Below are 17980 nucleotides of genomic sequence, written 5' to 3'. Positions count from 1 at the left end.
AGTGTATCCATTCCACACAGTATCCATCGATGAATCCATAAATGATCCACCCGTGCATGCATGTTTATAGTTCATGATAACGATCCGTTATAGTATGTGTTTCTTTAGATATGCATAAACATATCGCTAATGATACATACAAATACACACACAGTCTCCAAAAATACAACCATATATTTAGTGAAGGGTCTTAAAATATCAACCCTGCCTTAACACCATTTGCTGCCATTCATCACCAGCCCACAGTGGCTTCAATATGTCAGTGTGACATCTTTAAACTTGGGGCCGGTGCCACGCCGAATCGTAAATCTCTTGTACCGGATAACATGGCGATGACGTCGGCCATTAAGGCACGTACCACAGCTGGCACATTCTGGTAATTTTGGTATTTGCTATGCCCTGAAAATAACTGCTGCACCAGCTGTATGCACCACAGGTCAAGAATCTCATGTCCATGTCCCAGATGGTCGTTGGGGCAAGTGGTTGCTTCCTGGACACGAGCGGGTCTGTGAGCAGTTAAACATAAGGGACCTGGGCTGCAGAGAAGACGGGGTCAATAGCCAAACCATGGGACAGATTTCAAAGGGGGACTGCCCCCCCCCCCCCCCCAATATTTTGTCGTAGCATCCAGCGATCAGATTTTGCCAGGTTGCTTTACATGGTTGGCTCAGAGGTAACATAGGGTTTATGTAATTAGAAGATCCTACGTTCCGATTGGTTCTCCCAAAATGTGTGACTCACTATTTCGCCCTTCAGCCAAAGACTTCACCCTACGCCCTCAGGATGTGCTGTTATTCTTTGTAAATGTTCTGTTTATGCCGTGTGTCAGTGATTTGTATGTTATGCACATGCATTCGTGTGTGTGTGTGTGTGTGTGTGTGTGTGTTTGTGTGTGTATGTGTGTGTGCGTATGTGCTTGCACATAAACGACTCCCACATGCAGATGTGTGACCGTCTGTGTTGTGATTAGTTCTCCTCGACCAGGATGTGGATCATAACGTGTGTGCAGGATGGTGTGGGTAGGCGCCAGCGAACTCAGAGAAAACTTTGATCTTTTTTTCCTCAGCCTTGAAGGGATTCTACAGTGGCAGGGCAGCCTGTCTGTTGCTAGGGACACAAGCTCTCTCATTACATTGACCCGTCCTCTGCTCCTCGTTGCTTTAACTGCTTTGGACTAGCAGAGTGCGGGGTGAATGCTTTTGTGAATGCTGCAATCAGTGCATCTTTTCTAATCTCGGATCCAGCAGTCCTACTTCATTTATAGCAGAGCTTCTGGGTGGAAACAGCAAAGTGGGTCGGGAACCTACAACTACAAAGGATGAACTAGCATCACGATTAGTCTAAACAAACCTGAATAGCAAGTGAAACTACCTGTTTACCCCCGATTTGAGTTCCCCTGTCATCAGAGTTGAGCTATGAATCTAAAGTTTGATATGTGAGACTACATTGTCGCTTACAGAGTCGGTCCTCAAGCTGCAGGTACTTTGTCTCCGCTCATCCCCATCGCTCCCACTGCCACCGTCACTGTAGCCTGTAGCCCCTGGCGACGGTTGCCTTGGGAACACGGCCGCCTCTGCCAGGGAGACAGCTGGCTGATGATTGGTCATTGTGAAGGTGTCACTTCCTGTCGTGGGAGGAAAGATGAGGAGGCCACAGGGGGGTGGGGACCCTCTGTGGGGGGCAAGATATGAGAGTAGGGCGGCGGTAGTCTTTATGCAGGACTATAGGGTGTTTGCGTGTGCGACACAGATAAGAAAGGAAATGAAACGCCCCAGAACTCGGCGGTGAATAAAAGCCGGAGCTAAATGTCTCCTGCGTTCGTCTATTTAAGAAAGAAGGTCAAAGGTCATGATCTTCAACTCGTTCTGGCTGTGACATTAGTCCCTGGAATCTGCATTACTGGTTGTGAAATCCACTTAAATAATCAAAGAAAAGAAAATTAAGAGGCAATCAAATGTATCTATTTGTATTTTTATTTTTTGTATTTTTATTAATGAACCCTAATATTTTTTTTTTCGTTATTATAATGAATCAGAAAAAACAAGAAAATATAATATGGACTCTTACCATGAACCGGGCCCCCGGTTTGAACTGTCTCTGAGACGGTGGCTGTGCGAGCCGACTGGGTCCCTTGCTGGCACGGGTTCCTCGTGCGTCACTCTGTGGCACTCGTTATTGCGTTGTGGCCGCTTTTCTCTGTCTGCATTTGTATGTTCATGAATATTGGATGGGCTTTCCTTTGTCTCTGCTTCCCCTCTGCTTGTTTGTTTGTTTGATGAACATGTCAGCTGTTCCCATCATGCTGTAGATGGGGGACTGCATGTGGAAATGGCCGGGCAGCTTTGCCGCGATGAGGGCCGACAGAGATGCCACATACTCCTTCATGTTTCTCTCCTCCATATGTGTATTGATTTTGAGGTGCCCATGTCTAGCCTAGGGGTTGTGTGTGTATTGCAATTTTTGTGTGTATCACCCCAGATAAAAGTTCTCTCTCTCTCTCTCGTTCTTGTTCTCTGTCTCTCTTGTTTTCTCTCTCTTTCTCTCTCTCGTTCTCTCTCTCGTTGTCTCTTGTTCTCTCTCTCCCTCTCTCTCGCTCTCTCTCTCTCTCTCTCTCTCTCTCTCTCTCTCTCTCTCTCTCGTTTGTGTATATGTGGTAATGTGTGTGTTTGAACTGATGGGCTTTGGGCACATCGCAATTTATAGCCTTTGTGTTTCTTCTGTGCGTAAGGATGTGTTTGAGCGTTAGTTTGATGTGTGTGTCTGTGTGTGTGTGTGCGTTAAAAAAAAGAAAAAAAACCTGACACCAAATTACAGTGTTCAGCTTATCCACCCACTCCTCAGCAAGGATCTCACATCACTCCTACGCCAGACTTAACTACCTCTCCCTTGTCTTTCTCTCTCTTTTCCCATCCAACATTTATACTGCTCTCTCTCTATCTCTATCTCTGTCCCTCAACTCTCCCTCGATCAATTTCTCTTATTCTTTCTCTCCCCCTCTCCCTGTTGCTCCCTCTTTCTCTCTCTCTCTCTCTCTCTCTCTCTCTCTCTCTCTCTCTCTCTCTCTCTCTCTCTCTCTCTCTCTCTCTCTCTCTCTCTCTCGTATATCATATATTTCACACTGCCCTCTACCCCTCTTACCCCTTTTTTTATCCTAATGTCGTCAACTCCCACCTCCCCTACTTCTCTCTCACTGTCTCCTCCCACTCTCCACCTCCTCTCTCTCTTTAGGAGCCACAGACTACTGTCATCCATAACCCAATGGATGGGAAAAAGGTACATATGTCACCCCCCTTCCCCTGTCCTGACCTCCTCCTCCTCCTCCTCCTCCTCCTCCATCTCCTTCCACTGGTTTCATACCATCGTTTGAACTCACGGCACATCTGTTTGCTAATGAGTGTGTTTGGCGTGTGGGCGTGTGTGTTTTGGCGTGCACCGTGTGCATTGTACTCACTTGGTGTGTTGGAGGGGGGACGGCTACGTCATGTGAAGTAGACGTAGGGGAACTACGTCACCTAGAGGGGCTTAGTTCTTCTTCACCTTCTTTTATTTGGAGTGAGACCAAGGAGAAGTATAAAAAGTGCACTAGAGATGGCATCTACAAATGGCATCCTCCTGGTGGGTGTGTGAGCTTTATGGGCTCGACGGTGTGATGTATATGCATTTGTTGGTGTGCGGAGTGTGCATGTTCTATTTAGGTTTGCCTCAATGTAGGATTTGTTTGCATGAGAGTATCCAGTATCTTCGTTTTTATCTATGTATATATTTTGTAGTTTTGGACGGAATTTTGCGTGTGTTTCTGTGTTTGTGTGTGTGTGTGTGTGTGTGTGTGTGTGTGTGTGTGTGTGTGTGTGTGTGTGTGTGTGTGTGTGTGTGTGTGTGTGTGTGTGTGTGTGTGTGTGTGTGTGTGTGTGTGTGCGTGTATGTGTGCGTCTGTGCTTTAAGCTGCTTTAATCAGTGGGTGCGTGCGTCTGCAGAAAGTAACTTGAGTATAGCTTAAAGGGGACATATTATACCACCAGGTGTGAGTGTGATTAGCCTTACAAGCCGTTTCGAAAATCTGCCCCATATGACATCACTAGTGGGCGTGTCCACCTAGATCTGTGCTGGATAGATGAGCAACGTTTACTTCAGTCCACTGGGTATGCTGGTAGACTGATCTATCCAGCACAGATCTAGGTGGACACGCCCACTAGTGATGTCATATGGGGCAGATTTTCGAAACGGTTTGTAAGGCTAATCACACTCACACCTGGTGGTATAATATGTCCCCTTTAACAAGACCTTAACAAACTGGCACACTTCTTTACAGACTATTGGGTACTTCTCCGAGTTTAATGCATGGCTCTTCTGTATTCAGCGATGCTAATGTACGCAGATTGTATAAACATGTGTATATCAATCTATGTGCTTATCCATCTGTCTGAACCAAACTCTCGGAAGTATATAATGAGGTCAGATGCTGTCTCTACACGCCTTTCTCTTAGCAGTGGGGATTTAAGACCATTAGGCCCACTAATTGGCAATCAGAGAGCTCTCCTGGCTAAATGTTGCAGAGAGACAGCCAGAGACACAGTGGGCTAGACCCACGGCTGAGAGAGAGAGAGAGGGAGAGAGGAAGGGAAAGAGAGAGGAAGGGAGAGATGGAGAGGGAGAGAGAGCTGATTAACCATCAGCATCTGGAAGACATTCCAGATGCGCGGGATGTTAAGTGGGTGGAAGCGTGCCATAGGCCTTCCATCAAGTCTAAGCAGCAGACATGAGCCGTGGGAGGAAGGGAACCAGAGGGAGAGGTAAACCGTAAGTGAAGAGAGGGAACAGAGTTTCGTGATCTCCTACAAATGTGAACTAGTAAAACGCCTGGCCCATTGACATAGACATCGAAAATCATTTGAGGCCAAGGACGGGGAAATAAAAAAAAAGCGCAGCGGCTGTTGAATGTGTACAGGATAACTGGGCTTGCAGGTAAAGTTGGGGAAAGGGAGATAGGGAGCAGTGTGTGGCTTGTTCTCCTGTACGATGTGTGGAGGGTTGTGGGGTTATACACAACGTACAAATTGGTGTATGAATTCATCATTCACAAATTTCTAAGCTGTATGTAAAAATAGGTAATTTGTACAATCAATATTGTAAATATATGTAAATCGAAATATGTATTTAGATTTACATATTTTCATATAAATATTTAACCTTTATTTGTAAGTGATGAATTACATTTGTGAATCTTGTTTTGTCCATTTTGGATCTGTGTTTGTGACAGTCACCGGTGCTTCGTTGTGTCGTTTCGGTTCTGTATTGTGTTTGGTTTGCTGCCTAGGCAACCGTTCATCTCCTCTAACCCTGTTCATCTGAAGGACGAACTGCCCCTCATTTGCCCTGCTGCAGGCAGAATGGGTTCATGAAAATGAAGTTTTATGACCCGATGACTCAAACAGACTTCCCGTTATCCTTTTTTATGAAACTCTCTAACGCTCTGACTCACAACTCCGGTGGCACCCAAAGTAGCCCATTTCGCTCCAATCAATGGCAACATCTAAAACTCAAACTGACTGTGTCTCTCTCTCCCTCGCTCTCTTTCTCTCCCTCTCCCTTTCTCTCACTCTCTAGGAATCGTCTGACAGCAGCAACACCACTGTTGAAGATGACGATGTGAAAGGTAGGAGTGGGGAGACAGACTTTCACCAGGTGGTAGCATTAGAATGCGATGCCTCTCAATGGCCAGCTAAAAGCAGCTGTAATTCACCTCACCCACAGTGGGGATGTGAATGTTGTTTGCCTCCACCGATAACCTGTGCATATCCAATCACACCAGATGTTCACTTGTTTTAAATCGATTGAATTCCACACTGTGACTTGGAAACTTCGCAATGATAAACAATACAATACTGTTTAACTACTATAACCAAGCTTGTATCAAAATACTACAGCTATTTCCGTTTGTTTAATATCTTTTTGTGAATTTTTATATTTTTAAGACATTGTTATACATATGCTATGTAAATACACACAACTTCAATTTACAATGTACGGCCCAATCGGCACAATATGGACCTTTTTAGATGAGATGAACTTTACCGATCCAAACAGGAAATTAAGGCTCACCACAAAGTGTCTTGTTTAGCAACAAACTACCGTCGTTCCCCTGTTTCTAAAGTAGTCTCTTCAATGCGTGCGACGGCAGTTGCTTGGCTACTATTCTCTATGCTGGTGCATATCAATGAATCTGACTCACGTTGATGTGCTAAACCTGTGTTTGTTGCAGTATGGCTGCAGGGAAGAAGGGTCGTTTGTTCTGCAACAGGCCCCCGTTTGTTTTCGTGTCAAGGATGCTTACAGACCTTTTAATTACACACAGCTGTTAGATCAAATGCACGCGTAGAAAATGGCGAGCTGGACGCATATGTCAGCTGCCTTAATGATGTGAGGCTGGGTCGGGTTCCCTTCAATTAAACCTTGGGAGGAAATCACCTCTGTTTGTACGCTGAGGATCTCTGTGTTCTCTGCTTTATTCTCACAGGGCTTTTCTATCGTTGTTGGTTTCTATGACGCTTTATCAACCTGCCATTGGGCTTTTGACAATTAAGATGACATTCACTGATGGCAGTGGCCGATGTTCATCTGTTGTTGTGTCGCATTGGTTTTGAAAGTTATTCACAAAAATAATGTTTCTCATGAAAGAAGGTTATATTAAAGGTTTTATCAAATTCTAGGATTGAATCTGTGCTCATGCAATATTTGATGAAGGGCTAAAAGACTTCAAACTGTTCAATAATGTATTTATAATAAAAAATTTAGCTTCTCTGCCAGGGAACACAAAATGGGGAATATATAATAACTAAAGAAATACAAATAAAACATCGGCATTGGCTGTCGGCCTGATTGTTATAAACATTGGTATCGGTATTGGCCCAGGGTTTCACAATTGGTTCAAATCTATTTGGCAGGCATTTCCACAAAGCGTAAAACGGAAACCAATGTATAATGTCTATCATCTCACAAGTTATTTATCTGGAATAGGCATGCTTATGTATTTCCAAGGTTAATGATATGGGGAGCATGGGATGTTTTTAGTCGATAATAGGACAATATTTGTTATGAGTTAATTTCTAAGCATGTACTAGGGTAGTTAGATGGCATTTAGGTAGTCTATCAACATGTGTGCTCTTACTGACCCCATGTGGCGACCAACGGTATTGCGTCTGTCTACTGCCAGAAAAGAATTAAGTGCTGCACTGGCTTTCAACTCTTACCTCGAAAAGTGTGGGCTAAAGCTCTTGACTAACGCTCACACACCTCTTAAATCCAGACATACCTGTGATGTTCACTTGTAGAGTTGTGGTATGTGTGTGTGTGTACATACAGAGTCTGTGTGAATGTGGTTGATGCACCACTGTGTGTGTCTGTCTCTGTTTGCGAGTGTGTGTGGGAGTATGTGTGTTCATGCGTCTGTTTGGCTCCCTCTGTCTCTGTCTTTGTGTGTGTGTGTGTGTTTGTGTGCGCTTATGCGTCTGTGTGGCTGCCTCTGTCTATGTCTCCGACTGTGATTGAGTGTGTGTGTGCTTCCGTGTGCGCATGTCAGTTCCCAAAAAAGGACTACCATGTCGTATAGATCACCGTGAGTGTTTTCATAAGGGCTTCGGTGTCTGTGAGGGAGAGCGACCAAGAGAGACCATGCAGGGTCATTTGTATGTGTCTGTAAATCCCTACACACACACACACACACACACACACACACACACACACACACACACACACACACACACACACACACACACACACACACACACACACACACACAAATAGCTATGGAGTCATTTGTTAAGCTGAGATTCCAGTCACCTAACACCGGCCAGGTTCTACTGTCTGCCCACCACCGTCCTGCTCTACCCTCACTGGGTGGGCTGTAGCCGACCCTACACACACACACACACACACACACACACACACACACACACACACACACACACACACACACACACACACACACACCAGTATCACCGCTATCACCACCTCGAACTAGCACCTCGAACTCAACACTCAACGCTTAAATTTGCTTTTTAGGATAAATTGCTCTCTGTCTGTCTACTGCTCATTAAAAAGGAGAGGGCAATGGTACTTATTATGAGCATGTTTGTTTGTTTTTGTCTTAAAGTGTGTTGTATATTGTTTGTGTTAGTGTGTGTGTTAGTAGTCAGTTATAATATAACGTGCATCTTAACTAATTTAATATATTGTGTGTTTGTGTGTGAGAGAACAGATGTGTATGTGTTAATGTGTAAGTTGTATTGTTTGGTGTGTGTGCGTGGGTTTGTGTGTGTGTGCAAGCACAAACGTGCGTGTGCGCACATGCGAGCATGTGCACGTATGCACGCACGCGGTTTGTGTCAAAATGGAGGCCGGGAGGCGGCTGCTGTCGGGTCATCTATATTTAGCGCTGGCGACAGGAAATAGATCCGGCGTGCCCATAGAGGAGCCGGAGGCACAGAGCCACCTGGCTAGCACGCGCACCCCAGGGGACAATGTTGGCCGTAGAACCCCCCCCCACCCCTCTCACAGAGAGGGGGTGACCAGTCCATTGCTGTAGCAGTACCTCAACCCCCCACACAACACTCCAGGTGGGAGCAGAGAGGGTGGGCGACGGGGGGGGGGGGCGGAGCTGGGATGGGGGCTCCCGGTAGGGTCCCGGGGATGTCATGTGTGTGTGGGAGCCTGAACAGCTGAGCGGTAATCCAAGCTACTGCTGGGGGGCTGATTGATCACAGGACCCCGGGACTTTTTTTTGCTTTCTGTCGCTCTCCATACGTTTTTAAACAGAGAGGCGTCGTCGGTCGTGGGGATCTCACTGCTTTTTCGCTGCCTTTTTTTTGCCCCGTTCCGAAGCGCGGGATGTTTTTGATTGTTTGGGCTTACCAATTTTTTTTTTTTCTGGTGTACGGTAATAACGACTGCGCCCGCGGGGTTGCCGGCTTGCTCGTTTCTTGTTTCTTGTCTCGGGGTTGGGGGACTGTGCGTTGAGTGGCGTGCTTGGATGGGAGCTACCGCGTGGCACTTCAGTGGAGACCCGCTCTCCATGCTTTGTAGCGCTGCTGCTTTTGTTTTGTGTTTCCTTGTCTTGGTTTTATATCTGATATCCGTCGGTGTGTTTCACAAGCGCCTTGGGAAGTCGCTTCCCCTCCTCGGTGATTCTCACTACTAACTGTTCACTCTCACTGGCTTCTGTTCACTCACCATATTGACATTTCAGTAGCAACACCGGACAGCGACACTGAACAGGCACCAGGGAGTCTGTAGGGAGGCAGGGAACAATGGGCAGATATGCAGTCTAGGGTTACAGAGCCTAAGAGGCAGGGCGGTGGATTATTTGGTTTGATGATTTATTTCTGTATGGAGTATGTGGAGTGGTGGAAGATAAGAGAGGAGGAGGTGATAAGGTTCATCTGCAACCAATGTTTGTACGTTTGTTTATTCCATGATTCATTTTCTTTTCCTCTCTGTTCCAAACTCTGCTCTGTGTCTATGTGTTGCTTTTGTGTTGGGTTGACATTTGTGTATGTCTTCTTATTCTGTGTGTGTGTGTGTGTGTGTGTGTGTCTGTGTGTGTGTGTACACCACATTCATGCCTGTGATGTCAGGGAAGAGTATAGAGAACAGTCCAGTTAAGAGCAAGACAAGCACCAGCTCCCAGCCAGAATCCTCTCAGGGCCCCTCACCTGCTGCCTACTGTAAGTCACATGACCCCACCCCCACCCTTTAATAGTGAGGCCGTCACACACACGCATGCATACACACATCCACGCACACGCACACAAACACACACACGCACTCCCTCACACGCAACTCTGTCTCTTTTCTCTCTCACTCTCACTCACATACTTGCTCACTCACTGCCTCAGTTGCTCCCACTACTCACAAGCATTCCTACACCCCTGACATACTCCCTTGCAAGCCTCACAAAGACTGGACTCCCTCATACTAACATCTGAGATCCGCAGCTGGTGGTGAGAAGTTTTCAACGGGTGGTATTTACTCTCTCTGATCTTTGTGCTGCTTACCATGCTGCATTGTGAACTCCCGATTTTTTAACCAATTCCCTCACTACCACCCTTACCCCCCATATCATACGTTGATCTGACTCATCCTGCTTCAGCCGTGAATACAACGCGCCACCCGCAAACCTCTTCCGAGCAGATGTGGAAGGATCCCTTAACACTGCAGCCATCACCATCCATGTGTGTCAGTGTGTCTCCTTTTATATTCCCCCCATGTGTGGGCATCGTGTTGTTCGCCTATCACCTCTAGCGCCGGCGATGGCATGAGTCAGGCCCGGAGAGTGTTTATTTTGGTTTTCAGCCGGAGCGATGCCCTTCAGGCAGACGTCGCCGTTAACCGCGTGCTCAGAAATAATCCAAAGTTTTCCCAACCCCTTCACGCCTCAAGTACATAAGTGCTGCTCAGCCGCCTCGGTTCCACCGCTGCCACCGGCCCTCCCGCCTCACGTCTGGTGTATGTGTTGTCTCCCACGTTGTCGTCCTGTCCCCCCCGGTTCATCACCTCCACCGACCTGACCGTCAGCGGTCACAAAGTTTGCTGACCTCCTTGGCTCTGTGCGTAAGGCCCCAGGTCCAGTGTCCGAAGGGGAAGGGGGGCCCGGCGCTCCGCCCTCCCTCACCGCCCAGCCCCACGCCCCCGCAGTCCCCATGCAGAGTGAGTAGCCCCAGGGCCTAGGAGGAGGAGGAGAGATGACTGTAATTACAGGCTGTGATAGCAAGCCGCCCCCCCCCCCCCCCCCCCCCCGTGCCTTGGCCCTTAATATATGTAATCTATTAGGCCTCTAACTGCCGGCGTCTTTAAATGATATGGCCACACACTTCATGAACAACTCAACGAATAGGAATCCAGCTTGAGCCGCCCATGTGCATCTTTCTTCTTCTGTCATTTACGTTTCCACCAGGCGTCAGCTTCTGTCTTTCTCTGCATAGTTTCTCTCATTCTAATCTCCGCTGTTGCTTCCTCCCATTGTTTTCCTCCTTTCTATTTTGTTCTTTTATTTTCCTTCTATCCACCTTCACCCCTCCATCCCATCCATCCATCCCTTCATCCCTCCCTTCCTCACCCCTCCTCTCCTCCCTCCCTCCCTTCCTCGACCCTCCCTCCTTCCCTCCCTCCTCTCCTCTCCTCTCCTCCCTCCCTCCCTCCTCTCCTCTCCTCCCTCCCTCCCTTCCTCGACCCTCCTTTCCTCCCTCCCTCCTTCCCTCCCTCCTCTCCTCCCTCCCTCCCTCCCTCCTCTCCTCTCTTCCCTCCATCCCTTCCTCTCCTCTCCTCCCTCCCTCTTTCCCTCCCTCCTCTCCTCTCCTCCCTCCCTCCCTTCCTCTACTCTCCACCCTCCCTCCCTTCCTCTCCTCTCCACCCTCCCTCCCTCTCTCCATCCCTCCCTCCCTCCCTCCCTCCTCTCCTCTCCTCTCCTCTCCTCCCTCCCTCCCTTCCTCTCCTCTCTACCCTCCCTCCCTCTCTCCATACCTCCCTCCCTCCCTCCTCTCCTCTCCTCTCCTCCCTCCTTCCCTTCCTCTCCTCTCTACCCTCTCTCCCTCTCTCCCTCCCTCCCTCCCTCCCTCCCTCCCTCCCCCACCCCAGTGTCACGGCTCACAGACCTGGTGAGTAGCGTGCGCAGGGTGCCGGCCCCGGCCCCTCCCCCCGCTGCTCCTGAGGCGGAGGCTCCGCCCCCCAGGCCCGCCGCGGCTCCCGCCCACGCCACCTCGCCACCTCCCTCGCGCTCCCCACCCAGCCCCTCCCTTTCCTCCTCCCAGAGTGAGTATGGAGCACAGACTCCCCTCCCTCCCCCCCCCCCCCCGCTTCAACCCCCCCTCCCACCCTCCTCTGGCCCTCGCTCGCCCCCAAACAGGGAGAGAGGGGGGGAACTGCTCTGTATTCCGGGGTGCTGGTGTGTAGATAATGGCTCGTTCTGTGTGTGTCACTCTTTCTCTGCGTACGTGTGTGTGTTTGTGTGACTCACTCTCAGACGCCACCATGGATGCCACTTGACATGGCTTTCTATTTTAGCTTGGAGTGTGTATATAATACTGATAATGCATACTGTGTGTGTGTGTGTGTGTGTGTGTGTGTGTGTGTGTGTGTGTGTGTGTGTGTGTGTGTGTGTTTGTATTTGTGTGAGTGGGCACATGTGTGCAGAGATGATAAAAATGAATGACTGACAGCATGGAATGGTGGAATGTGAGGTTGTGTGTTTGTTCTCGCTGTATCGTGACCATTGGCAGTAATATTTAGATTAAGTGAATTGGTTTGATTCTGCTTCAGGTTGGAACATGGGGTTGCTCAGGTTCCTTGAATCAAGTTTAGCATGGGATGCAACACATGGTTTTAGGCTGCCCGAGATTTTGTTATTTGTATGCTGGCTGGGTTGCTGGCTCATTAGTAGTCAAACAGGATTTTCTTTAATGAAACCTTGCTGTGCTTTGCCGTCCTTCTTATTCAATTGTGAGAAAAAAACAATTCCAATATTGTCTAATAACGATCCTAAAGGTTAAGGTCAATAGTGCATGAAATTATCGCTTTTTCAATATTAAAAGAAAAGCATATTGGGTTTGCATAGTGCACTTTATGAGTACATGTCTTGTCAAACAAGAGGCATTGCATTTCTAATCTACTACCTAATCATATTTAATGAAGCTATAACGTGCAATGCTGTCGCTTTCCGTTTTCGGATGTTCCGCTTTTTCTATTTTCCTCGACGTTATGATTCTGATAACCTGTTATTTTTTTAACGCAGCACGCAAGCAAGAAATCATCAAGATCACGGAGCAACTCATAGAGGCGGTCAATAATGGTGACTTTGAAGCATACGCGTGAGTCAGTGTGGTTTTTCACTATGATGGGATAGAGCAGCTTTTTCCCCTGCTGGTGTCTAGAGGCCTGACTGTACCTTTGAACCCCAGTAAGATCTGTGATCCCGGGCTGACCTCGTTCGAACCAGAGGCCCTGGGGAACCTTGTAGAGGGCATGGATTTCCAGAGATTCTACTTTGAGAACCGTAAGTTGAAATCTTTCCTTTTTATTTCAGTTAAGGTCAGTGTTTCTCTCCTTATTTTTGAATATAAATATACATATCCGTCAAGCTTGTTTTGCTCTCATACATTTTTTACTTGTTTCATACTTAATTACACCGCTTGTTTGGTGCATCAAATTTCCTTTTATCCAAAAAGACCCGAGTAAAGAAAAGAAAAAACATATTACTAAAATAATTTAGGCGCGAAATTGTAATAAATCAACACTCGACGTGGCTGCTCTGTGCTACGCAAATCTTTCCTCCCCTTACATTAGTAATTAAATAATAATTTGTATTAAATGTAGTTAAAATGGCTCCTTATTTCCCACCACCACCACCCTTTAGTCCTGGCCAAGAACAGTAAGCCCATCCATACCACCATCCTCAACCCCCACGTGCACCTGATCGGCGAGGACGCGGCCTGTATCGCCTACATCCGCCTCACCCAGTACGTGGATGGCCAGGGCCGGCCGCGCTCCAGCCAGTCGGAGGAGACACGCGTGTGGCACCGCCGCGAGAGCCGGTGGCAGAATGTGCACTTCCACTGCTCGGGCGCGCCCGCCGCCCCGCTCCAGTGAGGTACGCACAGAGGGGGATTCGACTGCAGTGTCAACAGCACGGGTTCTGCTTCGAATGCAACTGATTACAATTTTTGGAGAAAAAAAACCCCCCACAAGGTCGGATGTATAGCCTGGGTAATTTGAAACAGCGATTGACATTGTATGATATACAGTAAGACAACAAAAAAAGAAAGCAGTATATCAACAAAGAGCACCTTACGCAAAATTGGCGCAATTTATTCAAACGCCATGGATAATTTTTTGGGGGTTGGTACATATTGTTTGTGGTTATGTGGGTGTATTTTATTTTCAGAAGGGTTAAACAAGGCTAAAATAAACAAATAATACCCTAGTCTTGTTACCCTTCATGTATCTTACATTAAGCTATAGTTTAGACAGAGCCTCCTACCGTGATGACAGGTCTGCATGGTAAAAAAGATAAGGCTGAGAAATCTGGGGTGTGTATTTCTGTACTTGTGACGTCCGACCATGTCATCTCTCGCAGGGGTCCAAGCGCCACCTCGGACGCCCAGAGGTGTGTTTCTGGAGAGAGAGAGAGAGAGAGAGAGAGTGGGAGAGAGAGAGATAGCGAGAGTGGGAGAGAGAGAGCAAGCGAGTGAGAAAAAGAGAGAGCGAGAGACGAGGCTGACCGGATGGAAGAAAATGTCCAGTGCCATAGGGAGGAAGAGGAGGGAGATGTGTGGCTCTGCCTCCTGGAACACCACGGAAAAAACACACACCTGGATTCCATCCCCGACTCCACCCTCTGCCTCCCCCACAGGCGTTTCTCTTTTTCTTTTACTGATACTGCCCCCTTGTGTGAATCCCCTGCACTGCACCAGCCCACCATCACCAACAGCAACCACCACTTCTCTGGTGTCCAGGTAACTACCATACTGTGCCTCTCAAACTGACTCCAGACAGAGAGGCATTGGAAGGATGGTGGGGGGGGGGGGGGGGATTAAAGAAAAAAAAGTGATCTTGGTGTGCGTTTCCAGATATGGTCTCCCATTCCCCTCCTCCTATGTTACCATGCCAACCCCTGTGTTGCTCCCTTGTGAATGACATAACACATTTGTGACATAAACACTGCACTGGAAATAAAATATGTAAAGTTTTAAGTCAAATATATTATCATTATGTATTATTCATATTATAACTGATTAATATTATTATCATCACACAATTGCAATTGTATATGTAATTTGTATAATTCAGATTTCCTGATGCCAGTGGTTTCTAGATTTTAATATTATCTTTGTTTTTTTTCTTTCTCTATCTTTATAAGAAAGCATGTTTTTCTCTCTCAGTATTCATAGTGGCTGTTTTATATTGTGGCTATTAAGTGGACAATTGATATGGACTTTTTTTGTAAATTGCTTCTCGTAAGTAGCCTATATTATCGTACTCGTGTTCAATTAAACCTTTTTGTTCTTTTTGGAAGGGGTTCGTGATGGGTGTCCAGTGTGTGTGCAGGAGAGATTGGACAGCTTGCGTCTCTGGTTTTCGTATTAAAGTTATTGTACTTATAATAGTTTGGTTTAAGGATCTAATGTTTTTGTTGCAATGTCAGCTGCTAAAGACGGGTCTAGCGAAGTCTGGCGTCTTCCCAGTTGAATTGTGAAAAAAATTTACGTAGAACATGAGGGGCGATGGGTTAGGCCTTCGTTATTTAAGTTTTAACAACATTATTGTTTTGTGTGCGGAACAGCGTCTCAAGAGAAGCCCAGTGATCAGAAAATATCCATTAGCACTGTTGTGGTAGAATCTGAAAGTTGAATATGTTTCAAACCTATTCGGCTGCGAGTACATATCGTAGCCTCGCCTTAACATCCCCACTGATACTCTCTGATAGCGTTTTACAGTGAACGCTTTCGCCGACCTAGATAGAGCATTTAAATAGCTTTAGCACATTATTTATGTCACTGGAAAAACGCACTGCCAGCTGGCTGTCCCAGCGAGGATCAGAAAATATTCTCGCACACATATACCAAGTTCACAGGCGAATGGTGCAATAACTGGTGCTGAGAGACATTCTGGATTATTATTATTATCTTGAAAAGTTGGTGATGACAGTTTTTATTTTTCCTCCAAGAACATGATGGGAACTGTGTGAGTGGAAAGGTTTTGCTACCGCTGCCATGACCTAGTGCAGAAGAGGGTAAGTGTCTGTCTTAGTGCGTGCATCCTTCACAGCAGGTAAAGTGTGTGTGTGTGTGTGTGTGTGTGTGGGTGTGTGTGTGTGTGTGTGTGTGTGTGTGTTTTGCGAGAATAGAAGTTAGAAGTGGAAGGCTTTATTTCCGAGGACACATCAGGCCTCTGCCATCGCCCTACTGACTTACTATCCTAATGATTTAAATTTTTTTCATACATTTTTGTCGTCATACATTTTTAATGAAATGCTCTTTGAGCCGTTTTTTTAGCTTTTCTTTTTGCTCCTTTTATGTTCTCACTTGTGGCAAGGGTGCTATATAGAGATTGACAGACCTGCTAGCCAATCAGAGGGCTTGGTGGATTGACCATGTGCAACTGGCACTGTGCTGTGTCTTGGTGGTAACTATTGGTGGAAAGGACTTAAAGAAAACTTGTGTAGGACAGTCCACGATGCAGCACAGGCGGTTTCTTTTGGCGGTAAGACCTCAGGTTTGTATTTATTTTTGTTTATTTATTTATTTATTCGAGCAAATTCTTTTTTTATTTTATTTTTTTCTGTTTAGTTTTACTTCTGATCGTGCAATTACTGTTTGAAATTGAACAAAAAGGGACTTAGCTCTGTGTATAAACAGTCAAAGTTTTGAGTTGACTTGACCTTCATCGAGCTGACCACCATGGGCACTTTTTTTTTCCCTTCTTCTGTCGTTGATTTCTAAATGACTTGTTTCACAATCTTAACATAATGCACAATTTTCAAGCCCCAATGAGGTTTGACCTGTTGTGGATGCTGGGTAACAATCTATTGTGCTGTGCAAATAGTTGTGTGACGTCACACGCCGTGGAGCTTTTTGGGTGGAGCCTGGTTCCTGATTCCATGGTCAATGGTTGTGTGTTTGAAAGGCGTTCTTGTGTCCATGTTAGCGTGTGAACAGGCCTCGACTCCTAACCGACCCCCTCCAAAAATGTAGAACAAGCAGCATGTACATTATAAAGGTGTTGTTCTTTTCTTTTCTTAGTGTGATAACAAGCCTTGGTGATCAGTATAATAGGATATCCATGTTTAAAACGAGGCAGTACACAGTATACACAACTGCACACTGAATATAACAGCACTGTAGCTGGTATTTTGTTGACATGGCATGACCGTCAATGGAACACATGTTTTTTGGCTTTTCCCTTTTTCATTTGGTCTATTTTCTACTGAATGCTGTTATACTTAACCTTTCTCTATATATTTTCTGAGCTTTTTAAGTGCATATAGCTATTTTTGTCTCAAGATGATATAATGAAGATGATATTGATGTTATGGAGGATTATATTAATGACATAGGCACTAAGGATGACTTTGAGGATGACTGTGATGTAACAGATGATCATTTAGCATGCTTTTCTATTAGGGCCCTGTGTTGTCGGTGCAAACGGTCTGTCTTTTCTTAAAAGGATCAGAGGGTCACTTTTAACTATCCCTGATTCATGGCACTTACATCGAATCCACTGCTTACAATGTGCAAGACGCTATTCATATGTCAAATTACCAAGGATAACATTCATCAAAATAATTTTAAAAAAATCATGTATTTTTCCATTCAGCATCCCTTTACTTACTTCCAGTATATAACTCAATAAGGCAGAAAGGAGAAATCAGGAAAGATTAAAAAAAACATTTTATCTATTTTGTTGTATATTTTGCAGTTAAAGATGTAGGGAATACATTAAGCTGTTTCCCCCTTTGCACTAGATGTACCCAGAGTATGATGATACAGTAAAGGCAGAAGGTCTTTCTACAAAGTGAGGGAAAGTGCTATCGCTCCAAGACCATGGTCATCGCCCTCCCTCCTGCTCTCTCTCTCTCTCTCTCTCTCCCCAGCGACCTATGCCAGTTGCACTGACAATACAGAGGCTAGTTTCCTCGTATAGGGTTTCCCCAGATCTCTCCCGGTGTTTTTTTCCGTTCCAATCCATAGTCGGCCATCGATCCGCAGATCACGGCTCCTATAGTTCCTCCATTGTCTTTTCTTTCTTTTTCCATGTCGGTTTGATTTTCTTCTTCAGTGTTAAATCTACTAGTGGTCCTCTAGGTCTCAGATTCTCTGGATTATTGCTCTGTTCTCTTAACGTGCTTCACGTATTTCTCTTACTTCAAGACAATGTGTTAAAAGTGTTATCAATAAACTGAAGATTTAAATATAAATTATGCTAGCCGCCTTTG

At 46.1% G+C, this 17980-nt stretch overlaps 1 protein-coding gene across 10 annotated transcripts in view; it reads left to right on the top strand.

Annotated features, from left to right (window-relative positions):
- Positions 1 to 17923, top strand: part of camk2b1 (calcium/calmodulin-dependent protein kinase (CaM kinase) II beta 1) — a 53684-nt gene extending 35761 nt beyond the window's left edge. For all 10 annotated transcript variants that reach the window (XM_079751042.1, XM_079751047.1, XM_079751049.1 and 7 more), the window contains 5 exons: positions 5605 to 5653; positions 12782 to 12857; positions 12948 to 13042; positions 13403 to 13636; positions 14123 to 17923. In XM_079751042.1, coding sequence (XP_079607168.1) covers positions 5605 to 5653; positions 12782 to 12857; positions 12948 to 13042; positions 13403 to 13635 — 453 coding nt within the window. In that variant the 3' untranslated portion in view covers position 13636; positions 14123 to 17923. The remainder of the gene's footprint in view (positions 1 to 5604; positions 5654 to 12781; positions 12858 to 12947; positions 13043 to 13402; positions 13637 to 14122) is intronic.
- Positions 17924 to 17980: the final 57 nt, after the last annotated feature.

Source organism: Pollachius pollachius (assembly GCF_949987615.1).
Source record: "Pollachius pollachius genome assembly, chromosome: 1".
NCBI lineage: Eukaryota > Metazoa > Chordata > Actinopteri > Gadiformes > Gadidae > Pollachius > Pollachius pollachius.
Note: the sequence above shows the minus strand (reverse complement) of the source record. Positions and strands in the feature narration are given on the sequence as shown.